The sequence below is a fragment of the Macrobrachium nipponense genome, chromosome 12 (assembly GCF_015104395.2).
Source record: "Macrobrachium nipponense isolate FS-2020 chromosome 12, ASM1510439v2, whole genome shotgun sequence".
NCBI classification, from domain to species: domain Eukaryota; kingdom Metazoa; phylum Arthropoda; class Malacostraca; order Decapoda; family Palaemonidae; genus Macrobrachium; species Macrobrachium nipponense.
The window spans coordinates 8,549,190-8,566,330 of record NC_087205.1 but is presented as its reverse complement, the minus strand read 5'-3'; the positions used below and the strand labels follow the sequence as shown (position 1 = coordinate 8,566,330).

Below are 17,141 nucleotides of genomic sequence, written 5' to 3'. Positions count from 1 at the left end.
AAATACCAGCACCAACTCTTTTTTTTTTTTTTGTTTTTTTTTTTTTTTTTTTTTTTTTTTTCTGATAAATGATCTTTTCTTTCTACATTTCCTATTGTCTTCTGTACCTACCTTCAAATGAATATCATGTTCGTTGGAGGCTTGAACTTCGAGTTAATTAATGGTCCCTGGAGGTTTCTTTCCATAAGGGTTGGGGTTTATCCTCTGAATACTAATAATATTCGCTGCTCAATGGTTCTTTTGACCTCGTAACGTTTCTTCTTCTCCCAGATTTCCTCACGAGCTTTGACACAACCTTGCATTGTCATTTTCCATTGAATTATCGTAAAGTTACTTTATATATACACACACACACATATATTTATATATTAGGTAAGAGTTTTAAATTAAAGTAAAGCGTTCGTCTTCAGTGACAAAATGTAAGAAAATGAAAGAGACTGATTGATACAAGTTGATATTTAATATTTCTCAACTTATTTCTGTATATCCAGTCTTACAAACTCTCTCTCTCTCTCTCTCTCTCACACACACACACACACACACACACACACACATATATATATATATATATATATATATATATATATATATATATATATATAAAGAGAGAGAAAGAGAGTTATTTCAAGAGGAAGTTCATTACCAAGGAACAACAAAATCTATTCTTTTCAAGTGAGCAGAATCTCCGATAATAATCTGCCCCCTACGATCATGACGCCGCTAAAGTGCCCCGTAGTAATCTATATCAAGAAGATCAAAGGTCACCCAATTGTGATTGTCGAATCAAGTGCCCATAGAATTTGACTTAGTTGTTTCTGTGCCTTTTTTTAATACATTTACTTATTTTGACAGATAGGTAGAGAATCACCATGATCTCGTTACCCTGTATAGACTTTTCCCCTGAGACAAAACGTATTGTTACTGTAGAATCACATAGTTATCTTTTAGAGGGAGGGAGTAGGGAGGGAGAGAGAGGCGGGGTGAGGGTGAGATAGCCCTGCCCCTCATTATCGTATAATAGGGGAGGGAAGGTAATATTCCTCGGTCATCATTCCTCCTGAGCAAGACGAGTCAGGAACACACCACCAGCCATGGAGAGAGAAGTGCCCGTCAGCTGCATAGACGCCTACGAAGTTCCACGCTATGGCAAGATGGTTCTCGTTCAGCCAGGTGGCGTTTTGCTGCCGGCCGGGTAAGCTTTTGTCAAAATAATTCATCTCACTATTTATAGTCTGTGTTTGTGTGAGCAGCGTGTGTGTGTGTGTGTGTGTGTGCATCAACTGTTTTTTTCATAGCTTGGTTTTCCAATTTCCATTATAATTAACAGGCAACATTCCATTCCAGATACAAGAAATTCGCTAAACCCATCTACAACTTCAAGTACAGAAGCGACGATATCTGCTTGTTCACTTACCCCAAAAGCGGCACAACATGGACAGCCGAAATCGTCTGGGCCATGACGCATATAAACGAAATGCAGAGAGCGCTCACAGAAAATCTCAATCACAGATATTTCTTTATCGATAACGTAAGTTTGGATTCGTTCTCTCTCTCTCTCTCTCTCTCTCTCTCTCTCTCTCTCTCTCTCTCATATTTCCAGTTAACTTTATTTCTTTCTCTTACTTCTTTCGAATGAACACCACATCCTTTATAAGCTTGAATTTCAAGTCAATGGCCCTTGTGGGTTTGTTCCATATGAACAGGATTCATTCTGTGAATAATAATAATAATAATAATAATAATAATAATAATAATAATAATAATAATAATAATCCAGATCAGCTTTCTTAGACTAATTATAAATTTTCCATATAATTACTATCGACGAATATAGTACTATAATTCTCGCAACATTTCAGGACTTCTTCCACGATCTAGCAGAAGAAGAATACATGGAAAAGCTGAAAGCCAAGTGTCCTGATGCGAAACAAGAAGATGGCCCCATCTTGCAACTGACAGCCCTGGAGAAAGGGCGCCGCTTTATATGGAGTCATCTTTCCTTCGATCTCCAGAATCCTGACGTCCTTGACAAATGCAAAGTTAGTCGATTAAAGAAATATATAGTTTTTCATCAATGAACCTCAAGTTTTGGTTTGGCTGGGCACAAAAGTTCTTTTCCTGACAAGTTGAGCTCTCGTAAACTTGTGGTATAATGGGTTGGGATCATGTTTCCTGTTTACATATAAACATCGTATTTTATCTAAATTAGTCTCTTTTTCTTCTTATTTTACCCTTATAAATCTCCGTAGGGAGGTAGGGCTGTCAGTGCATCTTATGCAGCACACTGTAGGCATTACTTTACAGGTCCTTGGCATCAGCCTCTTAGCTGCAACACCTGACATTTCCTTTTATCACCGTTCATATTCTCATCCTTCCTTCTTATTATCCAGCCTCTCCTGACAATTCCTTAATAGTGCAGCTGCGAGGTTTTCCTCCTGGTACACCTGTCTAATACCCCTTTCTCTCAATTTCAGTTTCTGCTTTCTGTTCCCTCATAAGTTTTCTAAATGAAATATTTCCTAACCGAGAATTTCCCCCGTAGGTCGTATACGTGATACGTCATCCAAAGGACAACATGTTCTCGCGATACATGCACTTCAACAAGGTTGCTAATGTCAGCCTTCCGATCATATTCGAGACGTTCTTGAGTGACAATACACCCTACGGAAACTACTGGCACCACGTCAGCGAGGCATGGAAAAGGAGGGACCACCCCAACTTACACATTATGTTCTACGAGGACATGAAAGCGGACATCATGGCCGAACTTAAGAGGCTTGATGAATTCTTAGGAACCAGTCTGACCGAAGAGCAGCTGAAGAAGTAAGTGGTAGCAATTTCTATGATTTTAAGGTTTTGTTGAGACGAATGATGTTCACACAAATAGCTAGGTGGGATAGAGAAAGACCATGCTTTTGCAAAGAAGTGGAAAAACTAAGAAAATCATGTACTACAATGTAAATGTAAAAAATGAGTAGTATTTCTATTTGATACATTGCAGCTATTACGAACCGTCGGCAAAACTGCAGATTAGTTGAGCAGGCCCCTATGAAAGTAATAATTCCTCTACGCGCAGAACGCCATTGAAGAAAAGTTTTCATGAAACTTGATAGAGATGGTCTTAACGGCTACTGCGCATGCGTAGGTTGTTTACATGACATCGTGATTAGAAAAATTGAGAATTCCCCTCCACCGACCTTTCGCGGCAACTAAGTACGTGTGGTTTGTTTTTATCCACCCAGTCACAGGCCTTAAATCATGGCGAGGGTATGCCGTCCTGGCTTGGCGTTGGCTATTTAGAACCGTGGCTGCGAACTCAGTCGGTGATACTCGGTAGTCTTTTTATAAACATTGTGAGGCGGAATGTATCAAAATTATTTGAATTCGCTTTCATTAATCCTAAATTTATACTTAATTATGAGTATCATGCTAATTTGGTTCATTCTTCAGGGTAGCAGAACACACCAGCTTCAACAACATGAAGGCGAATCCTTCAATGGTCCTTGACATCGCAGGTTTCAAAGGATCCTTCTTCTACAAAGGACAGGTGGGTTCCTCCAAGGGACAACTCCCACCAGAACTTGATGCTCGAATGGATGCTTGGATCAAGGAAAATGCAGCAAAAGTGGACCCTGCCTTCAAATATGCCTCTTGAACAGAATAAAAGTTCTAAAATCAAGATGTTCAGACAGCCAAATATAGAACAAATGGCGCTCTGTGTTGGTTCAATACAAAACGCAACATCTCGCTCTCCAATACAGAACGAATCCTGTTTTCATTACATCCTCTCCTTGTGGTTGTTGCAAAATTGCAAGTCGAATATTTCATTTTTCCTTCTCTGCTCTTGACAATCAAAACAGCCTCCTCCTCCATAGTTCTTTTCGAAAGGGTTAAATTAAGCACTGGGACCTATGAGGTCATTCAGCGCTGATACGGATATTGACGGTAAAAGTTCTGAAAGGTGTAACAGGAGGAGAACCTCGCAGTTGCATTATGAATCAATTGGTAGGAGAGGGTGGAAAGTAAGACCTTTTCGAAAGGAATTCTCGGCTGATGATATTCACACAGTCACTCTGAACACTTACTTGCCTGCCAACTGTTCCACACAAGAGGCGTCTTTTGTTAACTATTTCTCAAATTATTTTGTAGAAGTTGATATTACTACTACTACTACAACCACTTTACTATTAATTCTTTAATGCTGTTGTTGTTGTTGGTATAGTGTTTGTACGTTGTATGGAACCAGTGGTTATTCAGCAACGGGACCAACGGCTTTACGTGAATTCCGAATCACGTCGAGAGTGAATTTCTATCACCAGAAACACATATCTCTCACACCTCAGTGGAATGCCCGAGGATCGAACTCGCGGCTACCGAGGTGGCTAGCCAAGACCATACCGATCACGCCACTGAGGCGGTTTTAATGCTATTGTCTAAACTCACCGCCACAACCAGCTGTTATCTTTCACTTTCTTTTTTATTTAAAATCTTACATTTTTACCATGTTCTTATATTTCCACAAATACCATCATAATATTTATAAAACATATGATCAAATCCTTTAAGATGATTTTGATACTTAAGTACATTTTTTTATATAATTAAATTTTCAATGTACTGATATACTATATTATATATATATATAATAGATTTATAATTATTTATAATTATATAACATTAAATTATATATATATAATATATTATAATATTATATATTTATATATATAGACTATATATATTATATTATATCTATATATATATTATATATAATAATATATATATATGATAATTTATATATATATAATATATGCACATTGTTAATTTCATATTCTGAATTTCATCATTGATCTCATTCGACGTTTTCCAGATTAGACCAATGTAAATCGAAATTTTTTTTTCATAACTGTATTGGGCACCTACTATTTTATTTTAAAAGAATCTTGAAGAAATTAGTAGCCAGCAACTGGCCAGAGCCTCAGTGTCGTGATCGGTATGGTCTTGACCTGCCACCTCAGTGGCCGCGAGTTCGATTCTCGGGGATTCCACTGAGGTGTGAGAGATGTGTATTTCTGGTGATAGAAGTTCACTCTTATCGTGGTTTGTAAGTCACGTAAAGCCGATGGTCCCGTTGCTGAATAACCACTGGTTCCATGCAACGTAAAAACACCATACAAACAAACCAACAAATAGCCATATTGTCCTGTTTCACTAAATGCCCAGTACCTAAATCTGAAGTTTCGCATTTATTTTAGATGGCATCTGATGCACTCTACTATTCCTTTGTCGCTGATAACGATTAGCAAAGAATCATTATGCTAACAAACAGAAATACTCAATTCATCAGATAACCTCAATGAAAACCCACACAGCTATTGCTTTATCAATCTATAAAAGGATCTTGATAAACAAGTAACACAAGGGTCCTTGGTAAACAAGTTGCAGAATCATAGATAAGGGGCATCCATGTTTTGCAGGCACAGCACTGAATGAGGTTAGCAGGAGATTTGATGCAAGCGAGTGGAGTGCAGGGTCCTGTATGTGAGCAAATATCTTAGGCTGATGGAGGGAATGTGTCAGGTTATATAACTTACTACAAACAAGCAGCTGCACCCGTCCTTTGGACGTGTTACCGAACGCACATTCACTTCTAAATGACCTGGACGTAGGGAAATCTTTCCCCAGCCAATGCTACTGCGTCACTGACCAGCTCAGTCAGGCACTCAGGCTGCTCAGGTACCACCGGCCAATAGCAGGCGTATACATGTTGCAACAGGTTGCTTGGGAAAGATTTTCATCGTGAGACCCCCCTTAAACAGCTCTTGATAAAACCCAGCCTATAGTTAAACTCTGATATTGATGTTAAATGCATTTGTAGTCATTTATGTTAACTCATGGTACCAAATTTGAATGCAGTAGGCCCATCTTTGACCCTTTGGGCCCTAATCCCCAAATGGGGACTGCTATCCTATCAAGGTCAGGGTAGGTAGACTACGACCTTCTTCTCCCCTGGTCAGTAAGTTGAAAGGGCTTACGCCTCCTACCTCCCAATATTGTGGGAATCCCCTCCCCTTACTACTGAGGGTACCTTTTGGCCCTCATATTGTGGAGATCCTGTTTGTACCTATAAAACACTTTTTACATAGATGTCAACTCCGAAAGTTGTAAAAATTGAGGGTGTGTGATAAAGAGGGGTTATGACCCCCTTAGAAACGGCCCTCAAATTTGGTAGCCCTAGCTTTCATAATCTGGGCATGAATAACGAACAAACAAACAAACAGACCGACAGACAGACATATATTGCCTTTTATGTACGTATATATTATGTATGAAGTTAGATGTTCAGAGATATTTAGCACTCAATGCATACTCTATATTGCTGTCCTATGAAAATGATAAGAGAGTCTGACGAGACATTGTATCTATTGACATTGCATTCTTTGAAATGATAGACGTTAGCATTGACTCTCACCGAGACCAAAGGAAATGTTCTCCGTTAAGGGGAATTTACTGATTGACAGTCACCTTGAAAAGTCCTCGCTCGCAGTGCTCGCGTGCGTCCTTTCTCATGAACAGAATCAGCGAGAGATAGGTTTTATCTTCTGAGACAGATAAATTCCCCACTAAGGAAAATATAATGTAGAAAACTCTGTGGTTTTGACGATCGAGAATTACGAAATAAGTGATGAAAGACGTCATGAAATCCTGTGAAATGGACTCGTTAGGTACCTATTGGTGACGTCATTTAAAGGGGGTGTGGCATACGAGTGTTCGTACATTTGTGAGTCATATTTTACCCTTCCTAAGGGTTTTCCATAGAATATTTTGTTCACTATCTGTCGAGCCTTAAAGCGCTAATGAGGGTTGACGTAAAAGGTCGCAAGAAAATCTGAAATAAGACCATGGAGAAGCAAGCGATTCTTTTTGACTATTTTTTTTTTTCCGGTGTTTGGATCCCTAGACCTTCTCTATTATGTGCCGATGCAGTGACCTCCTTTTATTTCATATTTCATTTGCATGATTTATTCCAGTAATTTATTCTGTATTTACCAGATTTATTGTTCATCCACGATATGTGTTAATGAGGGCCATGTTTCTTTTGGCAGGAACTCTGTCGGCCTTTGTGGAGCCGAATTTACTCAAGTCCATTCACATAAGGTAGATTCTTGTGCCTACGAGACGTTTGTTTGGCGGCCTCTGATTGGCTGGTACCGGGAGGCAGACTGCTCGCTCAGTGGGTCATATTTTCGTTTGCAGCTTAGAAAACTAGCATTATGTTTACATTTCTTCATTTATCTCACGTTTTACAAAAGATAGGAAAGTTTTTGTCATACCAAAGGATTCGGTATTAAATGTACAATTAATTAATCTTTTCCTGAAGTCAGTAAGTTAAAATACAAAGGAATTACAACGAGTATAAGTGAATATAGAAACATTTCATTCTTTATACCTGTTTTTATTTATCATCGGATTTTGCATAATTCATGAGATCAAGATAAAATAAAATCTTGTGTTTTTAAACAATAAAATCACCCTGAATACGCTGGTGCTTTCAGATTTTAGATGCGTGTAATATGTAAAGAGAAAATGAAGAATATGTCTAATTATGTTGCATCCGTACTTGACTCGGTTGACAGTAGTGCCGAGAGACGATATGAGAAGTTTGCAGTTTCGAGGATATGTATTTACCGAATTATTATGTCATTATATTTTCTGTAAATAAAAGCATAGATTTCCCATTATGACTTTCGAACATTTTTACTCAAATATCATATATGTCCGTATTTCTGGACATATCTGATAAAAAAAAAAGTAAATAATCAGATGGATGCATCTGGGTGTTGGCTTCAATTTAGTCTAGGTGAGAAATGTGCATGCTTTATGAGGCTCACTGATAAGTAACAGAACTTGTTTCTCTGACCAATAACATCAAAAGCTTATGGTTTTCATATGTTCCCTCAATAAACAAAAGTGCATCTGTTTATTTCTTACCATAAAATTTGTTGACGATGTAACGAATATAATATTCTGTCTTTTTCAGAATTGCTTGAGTTACTCTTACACCAGAATGTTTATCTCCTTTATATACATGTTACACTTGACAACATTTATACAACGATGTTTAGGAAAAATTTGCTTAGTTTTCTCCTGAGGTAGTTCATTATTCTTGAATCATTTAATTCATACCTGAGTTAGAATAGCTCCCGTAACCGTTCCCACACCCCTGCATCATTGTATATATATCTATGTAAGGGTAACATTTCAAGGGATATATATTCCATATATAAATAAGGTAATGACCTAAGGGGTCACTGTTGAGATAGCAAGGAGTGTGATAAAGGTTGATAAACAGGATGCAAGCTAGGTCTTGGCTTATTGAATCAGCGACGCCCTGGTTTGCATTTGCCTGTGATAATCAAATCCATTCTTGTGTCAAACAGGCCACAGTGCTTTCGCCTGAGAACTTATTGACCTATAACCCACAGATGTCTACATGACTTCCTCTCACATGTTTGTCTGTCTGTATGTTATGTATGCTGAGCTAAGCTGTGCTCTCCTATAATTTGTAAATGCATTGTAACTCAGAAATCTACTTCCCCTCCTAGAATCAGGTTCTCCTAACCACCTTGTTTCTTACTCAAGAGATGTAGTTTCGCAAATATACTGTTACTGTTGTCATCATGAGTTTGAAACATCTCCGCCTTCATACCCAAAGAAGATACTGACTTAGAAATTATCGTTGCAATCTCAGACGAGGATGGGAAGTATACCACACGATACTTGCGTATAACATCGCAGGTCTAAATAACCTCACAGTGCGCCTCGTTATACAAGGCATAGCACAACATTGGTGGCAGCTCAACGAAGGCGAGAGAATCTTCAAGCAACTTTGAATCTTTTATGGCAACGTAAGAAACGTCTCTCATTAATAATCATTCGAGAGGGTGTATCATCGTTTACTAAGCGTCTCCAGCACTTCAAGAAACAAACCGGACGTGTCTGCAGCATCGGATCACCATGAATAAAGCAACGGGAAATGAATCATTGAACAAACAAACACCGCACGAGCAGAACGCGAACTGAGAATTCGGGTCACTGCGGAACAGCGACATCGCAGTGATGTCACCTAAACAGCAAGATCTTCCTCTTATATACCGAAGCTAAGTACAATTCTTTATTCATTCTGGTGTGTGACTTTGAGTGTTCTCCATACACAAGATCGATTGTCCATTATTCCTGGGGGTGAGTGATACATTATTCTTAATCTTCCTTTCTTGCAGGAATCTATCTTCTATCTTTGTTGCTAATTTTTTTTCTTCCAGAAGTTCTCCAGAAATATCCTTATCATATTATCTGTTTTTAATCTTATCATTTTGGGGGACTCTGTTATGTGTTTACGCAGTGGACGAGTGTATTCATATAAATATTTCGATAGGATCGCCAGAAATCGTAGTGATAAGAAAAAAACAAAAGTCACGATGGCCAACTCTGCACTCAGTAACCCCGCACCCAGTAACCCAGTAGTAACCTTGGTCAGTGCAAGGTCTGCAATTGCTCCCTTTCAAGGCCGGGTCAACGGGTTCTTGCCTCAAAGTGTCGAATCTTGGATCTCGTCAGTGGATGCTCATTTAAAAGCAAAATGCATCACTGACCCCATCCTTACAATTACAGGAAGCTAAAAGTTTCATTGACTTTGCTAAAGGAGATGTAGGTTCGTACCTAAGAGGAGTCTCTTTCCAAGAGGCGGATACATGGGATGAATTTAAAATTAGAATACGGGCCATATATGGCGGTGAAGAAGCCTTGGATGTAGTTTTAGCTTTGAGGAACATCCTTAATCTGGCCTCTATGACTCAACTTAATGTTGTATAGAGGGCAGCACTAATTGCTGACTGGCTGAATGAATATCAGGATAGTTTGCTTACTTCCGCTTGGGTTACGGGAAGGAACATGGCTGTAAAAGATTTTATCAGGCTCACATATTTAACCTGCTTGACAGTTATGTTGCCGGAAGCCTTGGTACGCTGTTTTGACAAGAAGTTTTCGCCCGACAGTACGGAGCTAGACATATATAAACAAATTAAGAAACATATGTCTAAGTGCACAGATCTGGACCCCTTGCTTACTCAAGTTTTTGCAAAAAATGAAAGTAAACCACAGCAAGTAAATATAGTCAATAATAACGCAGCAGGGGTAACTTGTTTTAATTGTAAGCACGCAGGGCATATGATTGGAGACTGCTGAACGCGTTATTGTTCAATTCATAACAGCTCCAGTCATTCTTACAAACGTTGCTTCTCGCGTAACCAACAGCAACATAAAGCTAAAACCACACAAAATGTTGCCAATGATTATAAGAAGAAGAATCCACATTACTATTAAAAGAAACAGATAAACAGTAACGCTGTTCAAAATCAGAAACAAACAAATCGTGCTTCAGGAAATTCTGTTCTCAGGCCGTCAAACCCAAACTCATACAGTCAGTCAAATTTTTCGAGTGTGCAAAGCAAACCAAATACCACGTAATTAACTCCAGCGGGGGAGAGGGTGATGTTGGGTCATTCGTATCAACATCTTTTGAATCAAATAACAAATTTAATCACCTACAAGATCTATGCGAGACCCAGAATTTTCCTATGAACCACACGACCGAATCCAAAAAACCAGTGCAGGTTCCCGTAGACTATCACCGTATACATGCCATTATCAGTAAAGATGAATTACGTCCTACGTTGCATGCCGTAAATTTAGAGCACCGACCCTTCACACTGTTTTTTTATTCTGGTATTCCCCGTAATATCATGGATTTGCGGACTCATCACATGTTGTTTTCGAACTTCCCTATTGAGAAGTCCGGAGTATGACTTTCGGGTATTGGAAATAATGAATTAAGTGTAGTAGGCGTAACTCAAATTCAGTACAAGGTGGGTAAGCGCACGCTTACCGATACCTTTATAGTTCTACAAAACATTGATATGTATCCAGCTGTAATTATAGGATACCCGTCTATGGGCATTCAAAACATTACCTTAGCCCCTGCCAAACACGTTGTGTATATCAAAGGAAAATTCTATAAATCTTCTAACACCTTAAAATCAGTTTTGGACAAAAAAAAAAAGACAAACAATCAAACAGTAACATACATTGAGGAACCAATCACTTGTCTCATGAATCATGACATTGTTCAAGTGACCCAACAGAATTCTCGCACACCTGTAATAGCAGATTGCACGCAAACTCTCGAGCCGAACGTACCTTTGAATATATTAGTGCGTGTAAAGAAGACTTTGCCGGGATCTGAAACGTTAATCCTTTCCGACACTCTGAAAATTAACGGACTGTCCGTAACACAAGCAATATACACTGTTGATTCACAGCAACATGTTAACATTGAAGTCTGTAACCATTTGGATACCAATCTAGTGATCCACAAAAATCAACACATCGTGGATGTGGAAGTTTATAAGTATCGCATTCTTACCGTTGCTGAAATTAATCACGCTCAGTCAGTTGTGGATGAATCCCTCTTACAATCTATCAAAAGTAAAATCAATAAAGACATTCAAGAAGAGGAGATTAAGCAGAAATTTTTTTAAACCATTCATATCATGTATCTATCAAAATGTCGCCGCACGAGGCATTGTGCGGTACCCCAGCTAGGACACCTTTCCATGTATTTGCGCCTACAACCCATTTCTCAAATCCCCTACGGGATGTTATGGAAGCAAGTGTAAGCCGATATAATATACTTCGTAAGAATTTAGAAGAATCACAAATCATAATGAAAAGAAATTATGATAAAATCGCTAAGCAACTAAATCATATACAGTAGGCGATCAAATATATATACAAGTATATGTTCGCAAGGGTTTGAACTACAAGCTAACACCTAAGTTTGAAGGCCTGTTTAGCATTTTAGAAATATTAACAGCCAACAGACAAAAAGTTCAAAACATATCCCAACCTACTGACGTAAGAACAATACCGTTGGCTCATGTTCACAGTTAAGGAAAAGGGGAAGAAAGAAAGAGAGGGAGAAAAAAAGAGAAGAATTTATGTATGCCTATATATGAAACATAACTAATACAAAGTATCTATGAAACTTGCATGATAAAAGTATGTATATATAATATTTGTATGAATGTTTGGCTCTTGATCTGCTTATGTGGACCGTGAGACACAGTAGCCTAGAAAGACGTAACCTGTTTATATTTGTGGCGCTCAACGTCTTTGGGTCTGTTGCAAGTTTAGGTTTGGGAATTTCAAATCGTCTTAAGATTAATGATCAGAATAAGAGAATTGAATTTTTGCAACATGAAAATGAATTAGTTTTTTCCAAACTTCGTAAACAATTATCATCAATCAATCAACTTATGACATTGGTGAACGAACATTCTAGTAATATCAATCAGCTGATGGATGTGCAACACCTGCTGGCAACATTAGCATATTACAGTTCTAAGGTAGACCATATCCGTACAAAAATTTCACATTTTATTGAAAAATCAAAAGACTATGTGGAAGCTATCACGCTAGCTACAAAGGGTGTTCTGTCGCCACATCTTTTGCCTATCAAAGATTTAACATTAACTTTAGAGAACGGAAGAGGGAATCTTGGTTATATTCCTTTGTTAGATGCACATAAGATAGAATTTTATTATAGCTTAATATCAGTAAGTGTTGAGAATTACAGGATCATGATTAACATTCCTTTTAATTCTTCTGATGCCTGGCAATCTTTCAAAATTGCACCGTTTCCTACTTTCATGACGAATAGCTCATTACTAGTAATATCTAATCTGAAGGGATGTATTGATTTCCCCTAATAATGAAACATTTACGGTTATCAGAGACCTGGATAGGTTCACTCACTGTTCAGATGCCATGGGTAATAAAGTTTGTACAGCTGGCTCCTTTGAATTCCACGATATATCAGGGGATTCATGCGAGTTAGGTCTAGCGCTAAACGGCTCTCTCTCTCACACACGCGAACGGTGTCTGAAACAACTTTACCCTTTTGACGAGTATAAATTCGCTTACAGGCTGAATAACGGATCGTGGATACAATACGACAGAGCAGGGTTTCACGTCGCTTGCCCGGACGGATCAACGGCCTCTTCACGGATGTTCGTCGCTGCGGACAGCTGCAGTGGAGTCACGCCCAACTACACGGTCCGTGGAGTAAGCACCATCATAAGGGAACGAGCTTACTTCGCGAATTTTTCTTGGTCGAGTACCATCATCCCAGCTTTACCCCTTCCATACAATGCGAAAGTGGCCCATCAACTATCAAAACTGTCTGGTATGGACCGAACTTCAAGGGCTTATTATGTCAACGAGGATCTACGGTTCTACACACTGCTGGCTGTGACATGCGTGTTGGTGGTGGTTCTGGTCACCGCTAATGTATTTGCTTGGCATAGGTTGAGGCAAACAAGAATGGATCATCAACAAAACGTCGTACCCCGTCCTGACACTTACCCATTAGCCCTTAAGTCATTTGACTTTAGAGCCACTTGAAACTGGCCATTTCATTTGACTCGGGGGGAAGTTGTTTGGAATTGTGTTTTGTGTGAAAAGCGGTTTGAACGCTGGCTAAATGTGTAACAGGAACCTCCGTGACATTGCATTCCATATGTAAAGTATGAGAAGCTTAATTATCATTTATCATTCAATATATCTGGTAGCGCACCTAATATAATCAATTGAAGTTCTACAATGAATCAATATGTCTATGCGTGTACGCACCAGGAATCTATATGATGTGCACACTTATCTGAATCTATTTTGATCATATACTATATTATATATCATATATATATATACATATATATATATATATAATATATATATATACTAATCAGGTAGCAACTATACTTAATCAGTTACCTTTTATCTTATCACATTTTTGGTACCATTTATGTATTAACCATATATGATTTTTAGAATGATGTAATTCTTGTGTTATGCAATCATCAGACGTACGGCAGTACTTTCTGTTGAATATATATTCTCATGACTAACAGTATATAACTATCATTATGTATGCCATGTTATCTTTAATATTAGTATATCATATGCATTTACCTTGTTCGTGGATCTGTATCTTCCATGTATTATTCATTACTTATAAGTATTTCTATATATCTGATTTTTTTTTTATATAATCAGTTGCATATCATTCCTTAACCACTTGTTGGTAACTATGGGTTAACTATATATTCACATTAATTTCTCTATCACACTCCTTTGAGTCATATGCAAGTCAAACTTTAATGTTCAGTGTTTGGTTTTGTAGCTGACCGAGCAATTAATGTAAGGGTTACATTTCAAGGGATATATATTCCATATATAAATAAGGTAATGACCTAAGGGGTCACTGTTGAGATAGCAAGGAGTGTGATAAAGGTTGATAAACAGGATGCAAACTAGGTTTTGGGTTATTGAATCAGCGACGCCCTGGTTTGCATTTGCCTGTGATAATCAAATCCATTCTTGTGTCAAACAGGTCACAGTGCTTTCGCCTGAGAACCTATTGACCTATAACCCACAGGCATCTACGTGACTTCCTCTCACATGTTCGTCTGTCTGTATGTTATGTATGCTGAGCTAAGCTGTGCTCTCCTATAATTTGTAAATGCATTGTAACTCAGAACTCTACTTCCCCTCCTAGAATCAGGTTCTCCTAACCACCTTCTTGTTTCTTACTCAAGAGATGTAGTTTCGCAAATATACTGTTACTGTTGTCATCATGAGTTTGAAACATCTCCGCCTTCATACCCAAAGAAGATACTGACTTAGAAATTATCGTCGCAATCTCAGACGAGGATGGGAAGTATACAACACAATACTTGCGCATAACATCTCAGGTCTAAATAACCTCACAGTGCGCCTCGTTATACAAGGCATAGCACAACATATATAGTACATGTAGGATAATGAGACTAATCAGAAGACTGTTATATCTTCATCTTTTTAAACTAAAAGAATGGAAATTCATGCAGATATATTATGTCATAAACACAAAAGAAAGTTATACACAGTAGGCTTACATTGGTATGTCATTAGGCTATCGATATGAACAAAAAGAAATTAATATCTTACAAATTCTGGTGTAAGAGTAACTCAAGCAATTCTGAAAAAGACAGAATATTATATGCGTTACATCGTCAACAAATTTTATGGTAAGAAATAAACAGATGCACTTTTGTTTATTGAGGGAACATAAGAAAACCATAAGCTTTTGATGTTATTGGTCAGAGAGACAAGTTCTGTTACTTATCAGTGAGCCCCACAAAGCATGCACATTTCTCACCTAGACTAAATTGAAGCCAACACCCAGATGCATCCATCTGATTATTTACTTTTATTTATCAGATATGTCCAGAAATACGGACATGTATGATATTTGAGTAAAAATGTTCGAGTCATTATGGGAAATCTATGAATTTATTTACAGAAAATGTAATGACATAATAATTCGGTAAATACATATTCTCGAAACTGCAAACTTCTCATATCGCCAATTGGCAACTACCAACGCGCCAACGGCTCTAGCTGAGAGGGCCAGACCCCACGGTATCTTGCGTCTCTCGGTACTACTGTCAACCGAGTCAAGTAAGGATGCAACATAATTAGACATATTCTTCATTTTCTCTTTACATATTACACACATCTAAAATCTGAAAGCACCAGCGTATTCAGGGTGATTTTATTGTTTAAAAACACAAGATTTTATTTTATCTTGATCTCATGAATTATGCAAAATCCGACGATAAATAAAAACAGGTATGAAGAATGAAATGCTTCTCTCTTCACTTCTACTGGTTGTAATTCCTTTGTATTTTAACTTATTGATTTCAGGGAAAGATTTAATTAATTGTGCATTTAATACCGAATCCTTTGGTATGACCAAAACTTTCCTATCTTTTGTAAAACGTGAGATAAATGAAGAAATGTAAACATAATGCTAGTTTTCTAAGCTGCAAACGAAAATATGACCCACTGAGCGAGCAGTCTGCCTCCCGGTTCCAGCCAATCAGAGGCCGCCAAACAAACGTCTCGTAGGCACAAGAATCTACCTTATGTGAAGGGACTATAGTTTTGATAAGCCCTTGTTGTGCATTACGAAATGAAGAGACTATTCGTTTTACTGTGTGACTTACAAATATGTCTAGAGAAGTGTCTCATTCTCTGTTCATTTGTCGGCTTCTTTCAGTTGGCCATGTCTTGTTTATTGTTTGTTTGAATGGTGGTTTTACGTTGCATGGAACCAGTGGTTATTCAGCAATGCGACCATTGGCTTTACGTGACTTCCAGACCACGTCGAGAGTGAACTTCTATCACCAGAAATACACATCTCCCACCCCTCAGTGGAATATCCGAGAATCGAACTTGCGACCACCGAGGTGGCACGATAACACCATACCGACCATGCCACTGAGGGGCTTGTTTAAAGCGGCCCATTTTCTATGTAGCTGTCGAGTTAATTGGGAGACGTTTGAATCTCTTGGAATTTAATTAACCTAGTTTTTTCTACCTAAATTAATTCTTACAAATGGTTAAGAGGTTTTCAAGTCGGTTACACTACTGTTGCAATGCATAAAGGCGAGGTAAACCCTTTACAAACAGATTATGCTAAAGAAATAAAAAAGTTTGGCATTCAAATTTTAAAGCATTGTACTCAACACCGAATTTCCATTTTGTCAAAAATCGTTTTTATGAGATATATCTGAAGGCAGGATCGACCTTCGAAGCATTTTCCTTGACCCAAGCATCCAACCGAGCATCAAGTCCCGGCGGGAATTTTCCCTTCGACGATCCCACTTGGCCAGTGTGAAAGAAGGACCCTTTGAAGCTTACGAAACTGGGGGACATTGTAGGATGATCTTTCATGTTGTTGAATGCGGTGTGCTCTGCTACCCTGTGGAAATGATCATGCCTTTACTGATACATTTATTTGTGCACAAAGTTACAGGGTATTTTTATGATATTTTGTCCAAATATCGTATTATGTTTTGCAGCACCCTTCCCTTTGCCTGTGAGCTCACCTCTCTGAGATCACTCAATTAGCCTTTAATAAAAAAAAATAAGTGATCTGTTTCTGTCTTTTCATGTCTGTTGAATGGTCTCTCTACCTCACA

At 38.2% G+C, this 17,141-nt stretch overlaps 2 protein-coding genes across 3 annotated transcripts in view; one reads left to right on the top strand and one right to left on the bottom strand.

The window, feature by feature from the left end:
• The first annotated feature begins 1,041 nt into the window (after positions 1 to 1,041).
• Positions 1,042 to 3,708, top strand: LOC135224933 (sulfotransferase 1C4-like). Its single transcript, XM_064264256.1, has 5 exons — positions 1,042 to 1,192; positions 1,345 to 1,528; positions 1,860 to 2,039; positions 2,543 to 2,823; positions 3,451 to 3,708. Exons 1-5 carry the CDS (start codon positions 1,092 to 1,094, stop codon positions 3,653 to 3,655), a joined length of 951 nt encoding a protein of 316 aa, XP_064120326.1. The 5' UTR covers positions 1,042 to 1,091; the 3' UTR covers positions 3,656 to 3,708.
• An 11,244-nt stretch (positions 3,709 to 14,952) lies between these two features.
• LOC135224336 (luciferin sulfotransferase-like) overlaps positions 14,953 to 17,141 on the bottom strand; it is a 19,107-nt gene continuing 16,918 nt past the window's right edge. For both annotated transcript variants that reach the window (XM_064263239.1, XM_064263240.1), the window contains one exon: positions 14,953 to 16,921. Coding sequence is in view for 1 of the 2 variants with exons in the window: in XM_064263240.1 (XP_064119310.1) it covers positions 16,787 to 16,921 (135 nt within the window). In the remaining variant the exon portion in view is untranslated. The remainder of the gene's footprint in view (positions 16,922 to 17,141) is intronic.

Excerpts from the sequence above, each read along its gene's own strand:
- LOC135224933 (XM_064264256.1), top strand. The coding sequence starts at position 1,092 with ATGGAGAGAGAAGTGCCCGTCAGCTGCATAGACGCCTACGAAGTTCCA. Across the intron at positions 1,193-1,344 it reads GGCGTTTTGCTGCCGGCCGG|ATACAAGAAATTCGCTAAAC; the intron begins GTAAGCTTTTGT and ends ATTCCATTCCAG. Across the intron at positions 1,529-1,859 it reads GATATTTCTTTATCGATAAC|GACTTCTTCCACGATCTAGC; the intron begins GTAAGTTTGGAT and ends GCAACATTTCAG.